Raw genomic sequence first — 19531 nt, forward strand, 5'->3', positions numbered from 1 at the left:
AATGTAAATGAGATCTCAACATAGTCATTAGATTGTCTAAGGTTACAAAGGACAACATCAAGAGTTGGAAACTGCAGTACACAGCAGCCATACTGACTTACACCACATTCAGTTAAACATCGTAACTTTACATATACACATTACAGCATCTCTGTCGCTTTTGTCTTTGATGTGCCTTTCCCAGGGATATTTATTTAGAGAAGACTTGAAAAAATTCAAGGTTCTACAAAGTCTGCTTGTTATTTGAATTTTTTGGGCTTCAAGTTGTGGACTAGGAATGGTATGAAGATTTCCCTGCTGTCTGTGTATGCCTTGGACACTGTACACTTCCATTTTCTTTTGTTTGCATTCAAAGGAAAATTGTAGGAAATGTGAAAATTTTAATTTCAAGCTTAAGCTACAGACTTTCCCCCCCCCCTCTTTTTTTCATAAAACCTATGCAGATGCATCAGTCAATTCAGAAGTAATTCAGCACCGAGCTTCAATGCACAAAACGGACGTAGATCTTAGAAACCTATCTTAAGGACAAAGTAAGGAACAAGATGTAGCAGGAGGCATATGCCTGCGGGATCAGCTTCTGCTCCCAGTTTGCTATTTGCCTGTGCAATCCCCTTTCTGCGCAGCAGCACACACAGGTTAGGTACTGCTCCTCCTTGGCTCGCTGGGAATTTCTGTATTGGCTTCCCAGGCAGTAGCAACACCACTTCTTGTGCCTGCAACTTACACTGTGTACCTTGAGAATGTATGTTAGGTTTTATTCAGATAAAGGTGGAAGCTGTTTTTGCCGGTGTTTTTCAAGCAACACATTACCTATGAGGAGAGAGAAAGGTAAAAAACTCACTGATTTACCATGTTAAAAAAAGATGGCACATTTATTGCTACATAAATGTTATATACATAGTGTTTTCTGTTACATTGACAGAAATTTTTTTGAACTTCTTGCTGCTGGTTGGAAAGGTTTATCAGCAATACCTTGAAATTTGACACAGGGTACAAATCGGCAATAAACCAACAATGGAAACTGGAGAACAAGATGAGAAGCAATTCATCTCGGACAATTAGCTCTTACAATACTCCATAGGTACTACACGGTATGCTAGAACCCTACTATGGTCTTACAATGCTATTGTAAATTTCTGATATTAATGAACAGGTTATGGTAAATAACCCTACATTTTTACTACCTAATATAGTAAAATAAAGTAAGAAACTTTTTACTGAAAACTTTTTCGATTTCAAAAATCTAGAAAGAGTAATATTTAGAATTCAAGAAATTTTCTTACAAGATTATTGTATAAAAGACTAGCTACAGTGAAAAATAAGCCAAATGTTTTTTTCTTTCTATTTTATGAAGGAAAGCTTCTGGGCATACTGCAAAGTCTAATATAGCCAAAAAGACAACAAGCTTAGAAGGAAAAAGGCCAGGCAGTGGCACGTGATCACTTTCACACGTCATAAGCAACAAATCTGTTTAGCTGATAAACACTGAAATGAAGAACAAGGCCACAGATATAATCAGGTGTTATTCGATGATATATGCAAATTAAAGTAATAGAAATGAGTCCACTAATTCCACAGACTCTTTTGTTAGGAACCATCCAAAACATGAGCTTAAATTCATTAGTTTATTTCAACAATCCACCTTTTGTTCTTTCAAATTAAATGACTTCATAAAAATTACTGCTTTGTTCCTGTTTTGCGTGTGAACCAATTGCCAGTGGTGAAAGATGCCCTGTACAGACAACAGCTCAGACAACCTTGGCTTAGGAAAGCTCCTCCCATGGTCATTGCAGTGGAAGACAGTTTCCATGGAAGTTCAGTTCAAAGGGATTTTAACCATTTCAACACATCTGTGACAAAGGAATACTTATGGACACTGTTCTGGTGGAGAAGCGGTTAAAGATTTAATGCTAATATGGCTTGGGAGGGGGTCAGTTGTTTGCAGTTGATTCACACTGTTTCTTCTTCTCCACTGACAAGCCATACAAAAATGACAAGATAATTAACGTATACAGTAAGGAAACATTGGTGACCATTGCTCTTATATTCCATTATATAAGTAAGCCCACCTTACTGGTGGTTGTATCATCACACTACCTGCCACGGTGAATTTAGGATTTTACTATTCACCAAAATTATAGCCTGAAAAAAAAATCTCCTTTGTATTTTAATGCATTTTGTGCTTACGTACAGCTAACACTTTACATGTACTATATGTAGTACTTACTGCTCGGAAAACAAAGCAACTCTAACAAAGTAGATTCTCCCCACCCAATTTACACTTCACGTTACAAGCTTTACTATGAAGCCTAGAAGCCTAAAAAGGTTTTGTTTATAATTAGGAAGGAAAAAGAAAAAAAAAAAAGAAAAGAAAAAAGAAAAAAAAAAAAGATGTTTGAGGAAAGTCTGAGGGAAAATAAAAATCACTTTTTCAATCCAAGAAATGTTATGGTCACAGTATTGCTCCTGCCTGCAGCCTTCATGAGGCCTCTCACTGGCTGGAAGCACAGAGCTCCATGTGGGAGGGTAACTATGGCCATAACTGTTCAGGTTACCAGAGACCAAAAATAACATAAAAAAAGCTATACCAAGGAATCGTTTCCTATTGCATGGAAAACACTAGTCATATGGCAAAAGGAGAGGAAAGGACAACAAACGACTTTTCCCTTCCTTTTTTAAGACACTAATAGGTATGCTGGGAATGCTACGGGTCGACGGTTGTCACTGCTTTGTTCTCTGACTGTGAACAGCTTTAGTAAATGCTGGCATCCAGCTGACATTTCATCAGCTTTTAACATGTTAACTTTTCCCTTTATATGTAGACCTTTACAGTTCCATAACAATAAATAAAATTTGTAGTTACAATGCATTTGTCAATTCAGTTTAGGCACAAGGCAACTTCCACAATGAGTGGAGAGATCACAACAGTCTCTGATTGTGCAGAAGCGACACACTGCTTGCAACAGAATGATATGTTCAGAGGATTTCATGGGCTGAAATTCTGTCTGAAGATCTTGTCTCTTCAATCCTGATGCAGGTGTTGACCAGTAGCTTTGATCATAAGATTGCATTTGGGTTTCTTGCTTCAAGTGTTTTCTCCTGTCAGGTTTGTGTCTTCATATAATGTTAGTTGTCTGTGTCCTTGTGAAGAAAGGTCACCTTCTGTGTATCCTACCAATAATTCTGGAATTCTAGAAAGAAATTTGGGAGAAGAAAGGGGTATTAGGAAAAAAAATCAATAAGCAGCATAATATCAACACTACAGAATGAATTCAAGCTGTATCTTACGGCATCTTCAGTTAGTTAAGTGCAAAAGAAAACCACACTGAGACGCCTTGAAATACTTCTTCCCAGAGATACCCATACTGGAGATGATAGATTGAACAGTTTACTCTCAGGAACATTCTCTTTGGACTCTCTGGATACGGGAGAAAGAACAATCTGCACATCTCAGACCTCTGAGTTGTGTTTCACTTTGTTCTCTAAAATGAGCAGGAGATAGTACCCAAATTAATCGCTCCTGTTGAAGGTACGCATTGCCATATACCTATGGAGCCTGTACAGCCTCTTCATGTCAACGTCACACTTTAGTCATCTTACAAAGTTATGGCTATTAAAAAAGCAAAGACATAGTAAACTTTTGAAAGTGGTTCACTGTATTAATATGGCAAGAACAGACTATAAAGCCTGCTGTAAATCAAGAATTACCTGGCAATTCAGAAGTGGCCTATTGCTCTGGTATGAAATAAAACAAATTAAAGAAATTCAAAGCACCCCCTTTTCCTAAAAAAGAAAACCCATTTTGTTTATGAGGGAAGAAGCTGCCTATAAAGGATGGGGAAAAAGTACTGACTCGAATAACACTTGGTTTAAATGCTGTTTTGCTGCTCTCTAAGGAACACCAGGGAGTAATAAACTTCCACGGGATACATTCTGGCACGATGCATGCCTTTACCTTAAGGTAAAATAGAAACAAAACAGTCTACACACACAACAACAAACCTCCCCAGACATACAATTCAGTAAAGTTACAGATTAAAATAAGGGCATTTAACCCTATCTCTTACTCTTCTGAAAGTGGCAACAGTTCTACTGTTTTAAGACATGGAATACCCAGCATTTTTTCTTCTCAAAATCAAGTTTTTCCCAATTATTTAAAAAACCCAACCAACCAGCAACCCCTAATAAAACCAAAAGACTAATATTTCTGTAAGGCCTCCCCATCAGCATGTTTTAAATGAACTATTGCGTATTGGACTACCTGGGGCTTTTAGAAACACTGATTTATCTTGCAAAGCTGAAAACATTACTTTTAAAATCTTAACTATCTTCACTAATACAGACTGTGAATTAAGATAGTTGGCAATCTCTGTTGGGCAAACGACACGAGCTAGAACGACTGGCCTTAAGCCAGACAGCAAATCTCTTTGAGATGAGAAGTCTCTCTATTTGTATCACACTAGGAAACAATACATGGGTTTTTAAATGAACTAATGTGATATTTAGACCATTTAAAGACGAATAATTCATCTCTATTATGCGTGGCTTATCTAGCAAGCTGTTAACTATTCCTCTGATGTCATGCCAAGGCGGCCACCTGGGCCAAGAGATGTAGCCATTGGCAACAACACACGGAAATGGAGAGACTTTAACAACAATTTCTTGGGGTTTTGTTTTATTACAAAACTGAACAAATCTGCATGCTTTTACTTATGCTCCGGGATATGAAAGCACTTAGCAGCATAGAGAAGTCTGGTGCTAGTGGCAGCTCAGTCCCCAAGCACACACGTATCTAGATCTCCCCAATTTTAGCCAATAAGAAGCAACAAGAGCCATTCCCCTCTAGACAAGAGACGTACCTGGCTGGTGTTCACATATGACCCATAGGGTTGGTAGATTCACTCAGACCAGGGTGGCTTCCTGGGTGTGGTGTTGGCGGCTCTGCCGATACGGCAGAAACTTTTTCTTCTTCCCTTCTCTTAAGGCAGGCTGCTTTAGGGTTTAGGTTTCGTTCTGTAACAGAAACATGATTCTTAATATCCCATACACTGATACAAGGGGGAATGTCGATACATTAACCGCTGTGGTAAAAATAGCTATGCAGCTTCCCTCTTCTAACTACTTACATCCCATGGTAAAATGCAGGTGTCTAGAGCTGCAGACAAGCACTACTGAAAATCCTACCAGGCATCTCCTGAACTGGTATTTTAAAAAACCCAAAACCTTTACTAGCTGCCTACATACACCTTCAAAACACTTAAAAGTGCCTTCCTTGCCACCAGAAGCTGCTGAAGTGCAAAATGAAAAGCGCCTGTAATTTACAATGTAATGAAATAGATTTCTGTGTTTTGTTGGTATGTTGAAGTCATACCAACCCTACTGACTTCACACTAGTTTTAGTAATGTTACTGCTTCTTCACCTTAGGTATTAGCCTGCTGTTAGAACAGGGGAGGTAGAACGTCTTAAGTCGATAGTTCTCTTCGTACCCTCAAATCTGTGAAATCATCTTGTGCCCATCTCGCTTAAATCAAAAGAATATGATGACAGTCACACAGAGCTGGAGGATTATTTTTTTTTTAAAACCAGATTTCTTCTCACATTAAAGTCAGTTCTTTATAACAGCCAGCTGTGGACCAGCTATCAAGATATTGCCATCAGTATGTTCCCACTTCCCCAATTAACTTCAATAGATGTAGGTTTGGATCTAGTTTTCAAATAATGCCAGTTTCTAGAAGTCAGCTGTTTCCGTTCTTCAAAATGGCTTTTCATGAATCAAAATACAAAAGATGTAAATCGCAATGGCCAGACACACCAAAGGTATGTAATATACTCTACCAGCGCACGTTAAATTTAATCAACATTTTGAGTATTTTTCTAGCTGTCAGTGAATTCTGTTTTGCAGTTTAAGTTTGCAGATACCATTCTAACTGAGACTGCCCAAGCTGAACAGACAGCACAAGCCCTTCTCTTGCACTGCACATGCACCCCTGTGGTAACTGCAGTTTGCTGGCCCCTGTGCATTTTACAAGGGGTAGAATCTAGCTCATCTGTCAGAGGCGATTTTGGACAGACTTGCCAATTCTGCTTTCACCCAAGTCATTATCAACAGCCTCCTACTGCATTTCCTAGGGGTGAGCACTCCCAAAGAGTCTACTGGAAAAAGAAACCTGTTAACTTTTCTTAATCATAGTTTTCTTTGTTTAAACGTGGATTGCCTTGAAGTTTTAAAGAAGATTTAATTATGTGCAAACTTTGAAAGGAAGTTAATTTACAGCGATTTAGGAAACAGAGATAAAAATGCTAGCCTACAGTCAGAGCTTAAAATCTGAAATGTTTCCTTTTGAATAGCACCAATCACAAAATGAGAAGCTTCATCACCAGCAGAGAGAGGAAATTATGCAATTAGATAATGCACTGGTGAAATGGCACTCCTCTGGGCGCCACACAAAGCTCCGGTCGCTCACTTTCAGGAACAGGTGCAAAGGAAGATGGGGGAGATAAAATGGGGAACAGAGCCTCTCTCACAAGGGGCAGGGTGTACTTGTGACAGGCTTCCTCAAATGCACAGAGAACAGAGGGCGAGATGTACATGTGAGGAAGGAAAAGTTCTCAGTTTACACTGCCTGTAGAATAGGTCCCATTTAACTAAGTACATTTAGAAAAAGATTTCTACTAGAGACATACAGTTCAGAAGCAACCTCTGACCAAGGCAAAAGGGATTTTATTAATTTTCACACAGAGCTTTCTGCGGATTACAGAATCCATGAGAGCAGGGAGATGGGCTTGATGGTTTTTCAACATTAAAAAACATGCTTATTAATATTATTCTGACTTCTTCATAATATTCTGCCTTATCTTCTAGACTATGGCAAACATTTTCAGACCTAAACAATTCCCAAGCTCAAAGTCTCAGAGACGCTAAAATAGGGCTTTTCTGTGGCACTAGTTGGTGTCTCCTCTGCAGAGTAAGTAGTTGCTCCAGTCGCCTCAGAAGAACTCTGACTGGAGATGGTGTGTTTACTAAAATCTTGGTCAGTAAAACTCTGCCTGAGAACAGAGCATCTCATCTTTACTACGAAGTACGTAAGCTTGTGTTACATTATTCACTTTGTCATTTTCAATAGACTTTTAACAATTGCTTTGATCTCCTGTGCAGAGTGCAAGAAACAAATTAGGAAATGGAAGTAAAACCAAGGTACACTCAAATAGGACACTGATATCACTCAGTGACATCAGCGATTCGAAGATGTAGTGCATTAAGCAAATACGACCGCAGACATCATCCATATCTGAAAGACTCTTCAGTCACTTGCTGCACTTCCATCAGTGAGACACCAAGGAAGATGGTTATTCACTAGTCCAAGACAGCAAAACAGGAGGACACTCACCCGTTTCAGTGCCAGCTACATACAACAGACTCGACCATTTCAGATAGAAGGGACCTACAATGACCAGACAGTCCAGCTGCCTGACCAGGTCAGGGCTGACCAAAAATTAAAGCACGGTGCCTCAGAACTTCCACATGTCTGACACAGGTTTAAAGGGAGGCTAAATATTTATTTCCTGGAAAAATTTAAAGGCATTGGGGAAAGAAAATACATGCAAAACCAGTCCTGACTCAATTACAGTACGTTTCCTCCCTCCTCCTCAATAGATGTTTAATGCAAAAAACTAAATAAATGCAGTTAAATTAACTGCATTTTAATATTTCAATTATGTGGGGTTCATCTTAAAATAGATCTCTTAATTTTTGCTAAAGCTTCTGTACTACTAAATAAGTGCTTGGTACAATTTAAAGCAAGATATATCAATAGTTTAATTAATCAGTTTACCTTGAAAACACAGGTGAAGAGATGGCTATTGCACAGGAAAAACACCAGAAAGATCAAAGTACAAACCTAATACTCCTCTCCTCCTCCCTCCTTTTTTTTTTTTTTTTTTAAAAAAAAAAAGTAATTCTTTGCTTTTCCTGAAGAACTTCAACATCGTTACAGAACAGCAAACACACTCTTAGTAACTTGTGCATCTAGTGATGCAGATTTCAAGAGACTGACGCTGTTCATGAACAAAGCTACCCTGCAAACTGCACAGCACAATGACGGGCTACCAACCTCTCACTTGCTGCTCTAGACTGAGGATGACTGCCACAGCCTGGTGAAGAATAAGCAGTTTCGTCTGGGGCTTCTCACTCTTCAGATGAAGCTGACACATACGGCCAAGTTCTTTAAACGCCTCATTGATATCTCGCACGCGCAAACGTTCTCTAGCGTTATTTGCCATTCTCCTCTCCTTCTCTCTTTCTATTTTCTGCTCTGGGTTTAAATCCTCATCTTCATTAGTACTGCTGCAAGAAAGTATAAACAAAAGAATATCGAAATATCACTGGTAGTTCAAACAAGTGATCCTGCTGCTGGTTCAAAATTTTCAGTTGATGTAATTAAACTTCTTCCCACTTAATCTATTTCATTTCAAAGTATATTTAGATAACTAAGAAAGTGTTAGGCATCAACGCTTCTGTACCCAAGGTAATTCTTGCTGTTCCTGCCTTTTCCTGACAATAAACATTAAATGGTTTCTGCCTGAAGAATATCCACAGAATATTGTCTACAGATGGTAAACACCTCTAGGGAGAGCAGTGGCAACGCGCTGCCCCGGTGAAGCAAACTACCACTTCACTCAGTTACTGACAAATGTTCAAATAGTTAAGAGAGAACTCTGCCATCTTGTCAGTTGAGAAATAAATAATTTTCAACAAATAGTTTTTGCTAGTTTCCAATATATCAGCTTATATAAAAAGGCATTCAAGTAATTTTCAACTTAATGCCCTTATTAAAAAGTTTTAGTTTTGTTCAAGACCTTCCTGGCCAATTTTAGAACTGTTTTTTCTTCTAATACCCCACGTAGAGCTAAACAGTTATATTCAGAATTCTTGTATCACTTCAAATGATTATATGAAGTTACACAGCCTTTTTTTGAACATAGGGCTGTCCAACTAAGTCTACAACTGTGCAAAACCTCTGCTCTACTAAAATTAATACACTAAAATGCCATTAGACACGTGATGGTAGAGACTCCGCTGCCTGTGGTTGCAAAGTTCTGACTGTTTGCTGTTATTTCAAATCTCAAAGTTTGTGTCAGGCCTAGCAGGCAGATCCTGAAGCATTTTACTCGGTGTCAACTCCAGGTCTTTTTGTCCGTGGCTTGGGAGGGGAAAAAGTGTTTAAAAAGGGCATTTACCTATCGCATTGACCCCAGCCTCGGGTTATCAGGCTGCCCCTCACCGTCACTACTGGCTCATGTTTAGAAGCGCAGCCCTGGCCCAGGTACAAAGTATCACAAATTTCTAACATTCTCCCACCCTCTATGCTGGGCAGGGCCCTCTGAATCTTTTACTACTCCTCTGTACAGGCAGGTATTAGGCAAGGCACTAACGTGAGGGAATGCGTACTTTTCAGGTGATTTGCCCAGAAAATCCTCTATCTTGCCTTTAAATAGATACAAACGCTGTAAACTATTTCTCTGCTTCAGCTGCCTATTAATATATGCACTAAGGTAACGCAAAAACCTTGAAATACATTTATCAAACTTAAGGATACCATGCTAGAGAGCAGTAACGAAGCACAAATTCTCTAGGTCACATCAGTAACCCACCTTGTTCTGCCTCTAGATGAGACCTTGATATCCTTCTGGGAGGACTCATCATCCGATTTCATGTCATCCGATGAGGGGGGTTCATGTATATTTTCATCCTTCTCCTTATGTTCAGACTTGATTTCTGTTGGACCTATAGCCACAGACTGGCTCTGTAAGCCACCTGACAATGCTGCAAGCAACCAGAGATCAGGATGAGCATCACAGTAGGGAAACATTTAAGAGTATCTCAAGCAGATATTGACAATGGGAGGCCAGAGCTGAGCAGAAGTCTGGGAAGACAACAGGAGGAACTACACTCTGGCAACAGAAACAAGAGAAATCCTGGTAACACGGCTGTACTTGGACATGTGTCCAAGTAAAGGGATCATAATTCATACAGCAGCTTGATCAGTAACAGCTTAATCTAAGAAAGACACTGTTAAAGACAAAAGGACATTTAGCAAAGTAAGGAAATCTGCAGCTCATGTCCGGGCTGCAAATCTGAGGGCAGAGCTGCACTGACGCTGAGGCTTGGGCTTAGGCCAAATGTGCAACACACACCCCCCTAAATGTGCAAGCACGCTAACAAATAAGCTGACTTCTGTTTTCTATAGCTTACTTCTTTAGGCTAAAAACGGAGGAAACTGTAAACACTTGTGTGGAACGACGTCCTTTTATTGGCTAGACTGAAATCTGGCCCCAGCTCACCCTGCAGCCCTCCCGACTCGGGAACGGCTGCAGAACTGCAAGTGGCACTAGGGCTCCTCAAGCCGGAAGAACACGGCTGCACCGCAGTCTTCTGCTGAACCTACACCGGGACAAGTGTGTCACAGGGATGCCCTCGAAATTGTTGCAGAAATCCCTAACAGTGGTGGTTTATAGGATTTATAGTTCATTTTTATTTCTCAGCGTTATCTATGCCCCTATCCCCTGTGTTGATGGAAGTTTACCAAGATCTACAGCCTCACTGGCTCTTGATTATTGCAGTCCCTCTTCGGCATTTTATATTGCTTAAAAGTTACCTCTGTAGCTTTCTTGTGTTTTATGGTTTAGTTCTGTGCTCTGAGCAGAAACTGTACTGGGAAGAACTGAATGGTTGCTGTTGAGGCTGACACTTTCTTCCCGATGAGTCCCAACCTAAAGCAAAACAAACATTTCTATTAAAGATGTGATTCAAAGAAATAGTCTGAAAATAGAAGTTTAAAAGACTTAAAAGTATTTGCTGGATTAGAGACACGAGTTTAAGTTCCAGCCCAGTAAAGGAAAGATTCAGTTAAGATGCTGTGACACTAAAACCACTCGATGACACCATACTGGATTGAGCTGTGTTCCAGGCAGTGACCCACACCCTGTTTGGAGTAATGTAGCAACCCAGCAAACATTTTTTTTCAATATTTTCCACCGATGACTACAGAATTTTCTCCTTGATTTATACCTGAAGGGTGTAAGATTTGATTAACCTTCAATTGCTTTAAACTAATACAACTACCAACTCTAGTACTTGTGACATTTTGATCCTTAAACGAAAATCATGGGGGAACAATGGTCTTCACTACATGTGAAAGGAGTGCATACCGCCCGACACTCATGTATACACATATGTGCACACATGTATTTACAAAACATATACATAACATCTCATTTCTTGTTGGCTGAAGCAGCATTAAGAACTCGGATCTAACAGCAAAATACTTATTTATTCACTTTAATAATTCTCTCTAATTTACCTCCTTTCTCAGCTAAATACATTTGGTTTAGTTCCATTACAGAATCTCACCACAGGAAAACAATCCAGGCTGTCCAACTGTTCTTACCACCTCTCTCAGTATTTTCTAATCTGCTCCTTCAGAATACATCACAATTAAATTTCCAAGCAGTAAGCACTGAGATGAAGAGTCTTTAAAAAATTCTAATTTTGCATAAACTTGAATTATACTGATGTAAGATAGCTATGAGTGCACATACCTAGCTTGAAGGGGCAAATTTGTTAGAAAGCTGCTGCTCAATACAGCACACTGTTATGCAAACCTCTATAAAAAAAGGAATATTCCTTTGTTTTGAAAAAGGCAGAGGTAAAGACACACTGCCTGTATTTAAATATCTGGAATGCGGACCAGTTAAAGCTTTTGATTCCTAAAGACACAAAAGTCCTTTAAATATTTATAATATAACCAACATAATACAATTAAGCAGTTAAAAAACTGAACAAAGATGAGGGATTTCTACTATTATTTGTATAGTTACAAAATTGGCTACAGATGAAGCTTTTTATTGGAACAGTAGCAAAACATGTCAACTAGAAGATTAAGCCTTTAATTAAATAGGTTTATTGCCTGGAGTTACACATGAGAACCACTGTTTTTCAATAAATCCTTCAATCCTGGTAAACTGCTGAGCTTTGAATCCCTCTTGAGTAATTAATGCAGCTTTTACCTTTCATGTCTTAGTACGGGTTTTACCCAGAGAGAGATAAATACACCTTATGCAAGTTTATCCTTTGTTTAATATACCTCGTCCTGTAAGCTAACGCACGGGAACAAGAAGGAAAGGGGGGAAACCCCTGCGGCAACCCGCAACTAATGTCAGGTCGTGCCGGGCTGCTGTTTGTATCTATTGTTTCTGCAGAAAATCTCCCCTTGTACACTGCGGAGTATCTGTTGCTGTTTAGAGTATAGTTTATCCTCCCCTGTGTGTAACAGGCTTTGTTTGTGAAGAAGTTATCTGCTCCGGATACAAGTCATCTCAGCTCTTGGGAGTGCTGTGAATTCACTGGAGTAAGGAGCGGAGCCCGGGTCTTTCAGCCTACAACACAAAACTCTTCACAACGGGAACGTGAAACTCGCTCCTCTCCACACTGCACTTCCAAAAACGAGCCTTTCCCTCATTCTGACCCACAGGTTCTGTGCTTTATTCTTCTGGTCATGCTTCTCCTAACACATGAGGGTGCTTTTACCCAAAGCTACGGACTATTAATCACCTCAGGGCCAGGTTTGTTCCAAAATCTACTTCTCAAAAAAGGCAAAAATTTCTTGAAGCTGTGTACAAACGTAGCAGCTGCCAGAGCCCTGGCAACTTGCAAATCTCGAGCTAATCTAAAAGTGACAGATTAGCAAATTGGTTCTAATAAAGGCAGGAAAATAGATTAGAAATAAAAACTGGGTTCAAGTCCATGTCCCAGTCCTCTGAAACAGGCTTACAAATTCAAAGCATACAATTCAGATTAACAAGATTTATACAGAAATGTGAAGAGCTAAGCATCACCAAACTGAGCACAACATGGATTTTATCTCTGATCTGCGATGTACTAGAAAATCAAAACAGGCAAACAGAAACCCCAAGCGAACAAATACTTGCTCGAGGTCGCTGTAATCCCATACGAAGACCAGAGCTCTGTTTCCTATAAACAACTTATCAGCTGCTGCTTCAAGTACCAAACTGGATCTTTCGTATCTGAAACAGCGAGTTTAGAACATTTAGTTTGCTTTTCTTCCCTCGACTCCACCTCCCAGAAGAAGGGGCTCTCCCATCTGCATTTCAATGGAGCACAACCTCGGGCTTGTCCTTTGTCTTCTGAAAGGCATTTTACACCGCCAGGCCCGAGCCTTCGGACAAACAAAATACGCGCGACACGTTTTATCACTGGTATTTACGGCAATTCCCAGTCAAGCCGCCTCCGAGCCGAGGGCGGCCGGGGCGGTGCGCGCCCACGCCGGGGCTCGGGGCTCCCCCGCCGCAACACCCGCAGGGCGCTGCAGCAGCACCCGCCCTCCGCGCGATGACGTCAGCAGCGCCACCTTTGTCGCCCGACTCCTCCCCACACGCCCCTCTCGCTCCCCGCCCCGCGGCCCCGCCGCTCGCCCCGCGCCTGTGGCCGCGCATCCGGCGACGGGTCTTTCAATGCGTTTTGTTAAAAATCTGGCCCGCGGTAAGCCCAGCTGGCCGCTCAGAATGGCTTCAGGACTAATTTTATAAGCAAACAAACTCGGAGCTGATTCGCTCTTTCACGAGCTGGTTTAGCCTTATTCCCATGATCCCTCTGACGGAAACCCCAGGCGCTCCTCAGGCACACAAAATGGAAGACAAATGGCAAGGCTGGAGTCACACACAGCATAAAACTAAAGTTTTCAGTTGCAAAGGCAAAGTATTTTAGAAAAATCTGAGAAACAATCAGCATAGACATCGTATTTGTCAACAACATTTAGATCACTCACCTTTGTGTATCTGCTCTATACAATGACAATCTAACACATATTTAGGATTCTCAGCAAATCAAAGAAGCTACAGGTCAGTAAAATCACAGTTTGGGAAAAACAGCAGCCCTGTATGTTACACTGTAAATTGTTGCAAGTTATGAGGGGAACTGTATTTATTTCTATGCATTTCAAGAAAGACTTGCACGCAGGACCATCTGCAGCCACACTCTGACTCCAAAGTTTTAAAAAAAATGAGTGCAGAACTTATTTCGGTTGATTTAAGTGACAACATTTGGGATCTGAAACCAGAAAACCAGTTAAGTATTTTTGGAACTAAATAAAAACTAGACAAAACACGGCACCTCCTGACACACTGCTGCGTGTAGGAGAAGCGAGAGTGACACGTGGGGAAAGGACCGCCTTTGTCCTGTAACATTGGTTCTGCATCTCACGCTTCACTCTCATTATTGATTTTGAACTCTTAGCAATAAAAGCTTTTGAGAATTGGAAAAAAAATAAATGAGTCTTTGTTCATATTTGCTGTAGGACTTATCTAAGCATATTTAAAAATACATGCCCTTTTCAAGCCATACTAGATGGTCAATTTGGCCAGGGTCATTAACATTTTAACTAAGGTGACATAATGAAGACGGCTTTGGAATCAAGGTTTTAACACTTCAGAGCTCAAAGTTGTTCGGTGGGAGCATAATCTCTGCGGAGGAATACTAACACCAGAAGGGCTCTGAGCAAGAGCAGAGGCTGGCGCTGGCAAAGCAGCTTAAACTGCCCTTTCATGCTTTTATACTACAGCAGACACAGGGCAGAACGAGGGAGAGATCACCAACTTTCTTAGATTCCTGTTATACCTGCAAAAAACCTTGTGACCTAAGGATTGTGTTTCACCCTTAACTGAGTTTCCAGGCCTTTTATTTATTTATTTTTAATCAATTCAGGCTGTTCTTTTTCCATTGTATTACAACAAATAAAAAGCAGCTTGGATAAGAACAAAAAGAGGTATTACTTCTTAACTTTTCAATAATACATGAAATAAAATACAAATCAACTTCAAAGGCCACTTAGCAAATATTTGATGAGTTTGAGATATTAAAACTCTATTTGAATAAGTCTAATGGCCAGCCCAGCTAAAAAGAAAACAAGACCATTCAGAGCAAGCAGGAAATGAAGTCAACTAGAGTTTTAAAATAAATCTGGCTCAAAAATTAAGCAAATGTTAAAATAAAACCATGTCTGGTTACACTAATTACATAAAAAGGAGTTAAATTACTCATTTCCTAGCTCCTTCTGCCAAGATCATCTTCTTTAAGGGAAATTCAATTTAATTTTTTTCTGTTTTTTTCCTAAAGAACAAAAATGGTTTGTACAAAGATCCCTCCCTCCCTCGACAAGGAAGTTTCATTTAGTGCTGAATCCCATGAACATTGTCTTGACCAAAAAACCCTATGAGCACATCAAACAAAAAGTGGGCAAAACACCCTTATCAATGTTGACATTTCTCACTATGTAGCCAATACTCATTATTTTCTTAAAATTTATCAGAGGTCCTGGAAAGTAAAGTAGCATTTAATTCCTGAATAAAGTCTAGAGCTAACAGTTCAGGTTGTGTGTCAAATTCTCTGCTCTCCTACACTTACTATTTCAAGAAAAACAAATAGTAAATAAGTACAGTTTGAAGTTAATTGATTACTGAATACTGTAAGAATTACACCTCATACTTGGGGGGCATTACTGAAATGCAGTCATCAGTAATAAACCACTCAGTTTCCACTACAGCCAGATGTGCCAGCCTCTGCTCTGTACGTATTTCAGGACTCCATCCTAAGTCATGCTGAGTTCCTGCAACTGCAAATGAAGTCAAAGGGCACTCTTTGGGGACTGGGCAAGGCCACAACAGGATGCCTTCTGTTGAAGCCAATTATTCTGACGTAAAAAAATTAAGGTTAATCCAAGAAATTCTTTATCTGACTCACTTCTCAAGCCAAAACTGATCTGTTAAGGTTGTTTCAACACAGTGAGAATGAAACATAAAAGCAAATGTTTTTTTCATTTTCCTAATCTAAGAGTATTTCTAACAGACAGCAAGCATCCTTCAATCAGAAATACAGATCAATCAGATGATAAAAAAGTTTATATTACATTGAAGTTACACAACTACATTAAACTAAAGCAGACCAAGGAACCTTGATTCACTTTGGAGAGTCATTTTCCACTGTCACCTATTTTAATCAAAACAGAGTTGATAAAATATTTATCATAGCTTAATTCAAAAGAGAAACAGAGATTTTCATGTACATTTCAACACTATCTGCATTTCACTGTATCTGGCTTAGCAGCATTGGAAGGTTCCACAAGTCAAAGAAAGAACAATTTTGTCACTGCAATTTCAGTCACTCACTTTACTCCACATCATTAAGACCTAGGGAAAAAAGTTTTCTTTCGTATGATTAAATTTCAGCCTACTCCAGGACACTGTAAAACTTTCCCTTTAACAACACTCTTTAAATATTAAATATGAGGCAGTATTTAAAAAGTTCTAAAGTATTTATGCATCACTTCCTTCATTACTAAAAGTAACTGTGAACTGGTACAGAAACCTAAAGTTGGATATGCGTTTGGAAAGTACCCCCTTCCCCAAAAGCCCCCAGACACACGCAGCTTATAGAAAGCAACAGTTCTTTTTGATGTTTACTGCAGTGGTTCTGAAATTAATATAAATGGATGTGTGACGTGCGAATGGGAGAGCCTGGAACTAATTCTGTTTTATAGAATACAAACCCTTCAGCAGTTGGGGTACCTAATTATTTTGATGATAGGTGAAATTTTGCCTTGATCACACAGTACCCAGCTGTGAATCTGTTTTATAACAGAAAATTTCACAGCATGTAACTGGTCTTTAAAATTATGCTGTAAACATGCAAACACATGGCACCACTAAAATAAGCATGTTTTAAAAAGCTCTTTTTCCTTTAAGCATTTCTGAGAAGGGAGGAATGAAGAGGAAGAAAAAGGGAAGTGAGCAATGATACAAATAGATGTCGTTTACTGTATAGCGCTTTTAACATTTCTGATCTATGAAAAGCTCAACTACCTTTTTCAGAACAGTTCACATTTTAAAAGAAACTAAAAGAGATGGATTGAATTATTTCACTCTTCTTGGGGATTAATCTCAAAGTTGTTTCCTCTTCATTGTTACTTACACTACAGCTGTGCTCCAACTCCTTTTCATTTAGGAAAAAAGTTCAAATTTTGAGCCTGCGCACACTATGGTTCCACATTCCAACAGCTTCCTCCCAGTCCTCTGCCAGCATCTGCTATTGAAGACTAGTTCCAATTTACAATAAACAGCTTTTCCAGACCAGAACACTTGAAATTCAGTCCTTCTTGACTGCTTTTCCCATTCAATCTCCCTATTCACTATTTCAAGGAGAAAACTGTTCTGCCAATTATTACACATCTGGAAAAAATGCATGTATAAGCTGAAATGCTCTCAGCAGAAAGTTTCAGCTTTCTGCATATGGTCACAGCAGGATTTTATGGGCCACTGACCAGGCCAAAGTCTAAGTTTTCCCATCTTTCTCCTCCCCCTCATTTCTGCCCACCCCAACCCTCTAATTGGAAACCCATAGCAGGTGCAAGCTGTCTGCCATCTTTTCCTCCACGAGAATCTTGAGTAGTTTCCTCTTGATAAACATTCATCTTACAGTCCAGTTTTAACTCATTAGGCTCTATGATAATTTAAATGCATCAGCTGTAATTGCTTTGCATAAATATATACGTTTAAAAATATCATTACCATCGATGCTTGTCTGCTGGTTGTTACAAGGCTAGATGCTCCATAATTTGAGTTCAGGCTTCCAACTGGCCCATTGTGGGATGGTCCCAATAAACTATGTATATCTCCATGGCCACCTGATAGGCTTGTTGAAGGCCCCACAGCATGATTTCGTAGTACGTGAATGGCATCATCGAGTCTATCCAAGCGATCCTCCATTCGAGACTGCTGTTGGGATTTAAGGGGGACAGGAACAGTCATTACTGAATAGATCTGCAGACTCACTATACCATAACAGTTTCTACCTTGGAGATATTAAAGATAGAAGATGAAATGCAGTATCAAAAGACTTTGAAAGCACCTACCAGCACTACAAACAAACAGGAAAAAGAAAAGAGATCTGGAGATTTTGCTTGAGATAGCATTCATTCCACAAATAGGTGGCAGCTTTTAAAGTGAAGCTTATTATAAGGTTAATGTTACTCAGCTTCCATTACATGGCATGAACAAGAAAAAAGGAAGTGCTACAAAATAAGCTAATACAGGATGAGAGAGAATGATCATAAAATCAGCCTCACCACGTTGGTAACAATTAAGAGAGGCAGTGGCTTTTTGAGAACCTGTATTACAAAAAAAACTGGACAAAACTTTAAGTTATCATTTTCTATGGAAATGGATCTTTACACAGATTAGATATTTCAGAAATAAAAGCGAGTTCCATATGTTACTTCAGAAAAGTCTGTCTTAAAATTACTTTCCTTTGAAAAAAAGACCAAAAAAAACCCCAAAGCAAAACCAATTCTGACGCTGCTCTCTAGAAACTGAAATAGCAGAATGTTGGAGTCAAAAGATGGGTCATATGCTACACTAATTTAAGTCTTTAATGGGGAATCCGAAGGAAGCATTAATTGAAACACAAAAAGGCACCATCTAAAGTGAAATAGTACCTCACAGACATCCTTTAAGAAGGACATTGCATCTTGCAAATGCTCGTGAAGTTGCTGTTCAACTCGATTTTTCTGGCAAAGTCAAGACAGAACAGGAAGCAAAGCACAGGTTAAGATTAATTCAAAAAAGAGGTGAGGAAACAGCTGATGTGCATGTCAGCAATAAATTGTTAGTCAAGTTAATGCAACAGAGATCTGATTATATTAAGATAAGAAAAGGCTAATATTTAACACTGCAGTTATGTTAGGGTTCTAAGATGTACGTATCAATTATATTTAATTGCAAAAATATTGAGGAAAAGAAAACTGATTTAGCTTAAATTTATTCTTGTTAGACAGGAAAAAAAAGAAATTACATCTGTGGAAACAAAAAATATTAACAAGTTATCAAAACCTTCCCTTAAATTTTTCCCCCTTTCCTTCCTGATGCTGTATCAGAAATTTAAGAAGTCAGTCAGTAACTGAAATTCTCGGCTGAATCTTCAAAAGAAAAAAATTTACAATGCTGTAGATTATTTCCTGTGTGTTTTTCTGTACGATGTTTCGTTTATTAATAAATGACCACTCCCCAATAACAAATAATAATCACAAATAAAATATATTAATAGTTTAATGACAGTGTAATGAAAACAAGCCCAAGAGACTACCATTTCAGGGAAACAGGGGGAAGGACAAGTAAATGCAAAGGCATGAAGTCTTTATCTTTTCTCCAGATTGAACTTTAGATAAGAATTAGCTATGGATTTGTGAAAAGGTACCAGAATCTCATAACAGCGCTTTAGCACCAGCTGTCCTCAGCACAGAAGCCTGATGCCCAAGAACAGATGGTGAAAGACACACCCTGCACGTCTTATATTGTTCAACTGAACAGGCCATTTGTTAGCTAAGAATTCATTTGTAATGCTATCCTACTGTTTCCTTTAATGATATGCAGGATTTATACAAAACCAAGCCTCCAACTCTTAAG

At 39.2% G+C, this 19531-nt stretch overlaps 1 protein-coding gene across 1 annotated transcript in view; it reads right to left on the reverse strand.

Moving 5' to 3' along the window:
- Window positions 1–853: 853 nt before the first annotated feature.
- Window positions 854–19531, reverse strand: part of TCF12 (transcription factor 12) — a 168939-nt gene continuing 150261 nt past the window's right edge. The window contains 7 exon segments of the mRNA XM_068410665.1: window positions 854–3191; window positions 4860–5013; window positions 8113–8345; window positions 9653–9824; window positions 10657–10771; window positions 17639–17842; window positions 18565–18636. Of these exon segments, the coding sequence (XP_068266766.1) occupies window positions 4871–5013; window positions 8113–8345; window positions 9653–9824; window positions 10657–10771; window positions 17639–17842; window positions 18565–18636 (939 nt within the window). The 3' untranslated portion in view covers window positions 854–3191; window positions 4860–4870.

The sequence above is a fragment of the Nyctibius grandis genome, chromosome 11 (genome assembly GCF_013368605.1).
Source record: "Nyctibius grandis isolate bNycGra1 chromosome 11, bNycGra1.pri, whole genome shotgun sequence".
Classification (NCBI taxonomy): domain Eukaryota; kingdom Metazoa; phylum Chordata; class Aves; order Nyctibiiformes; family Nyctibiidae; genus Nyctibius; species Nyctibius grandis.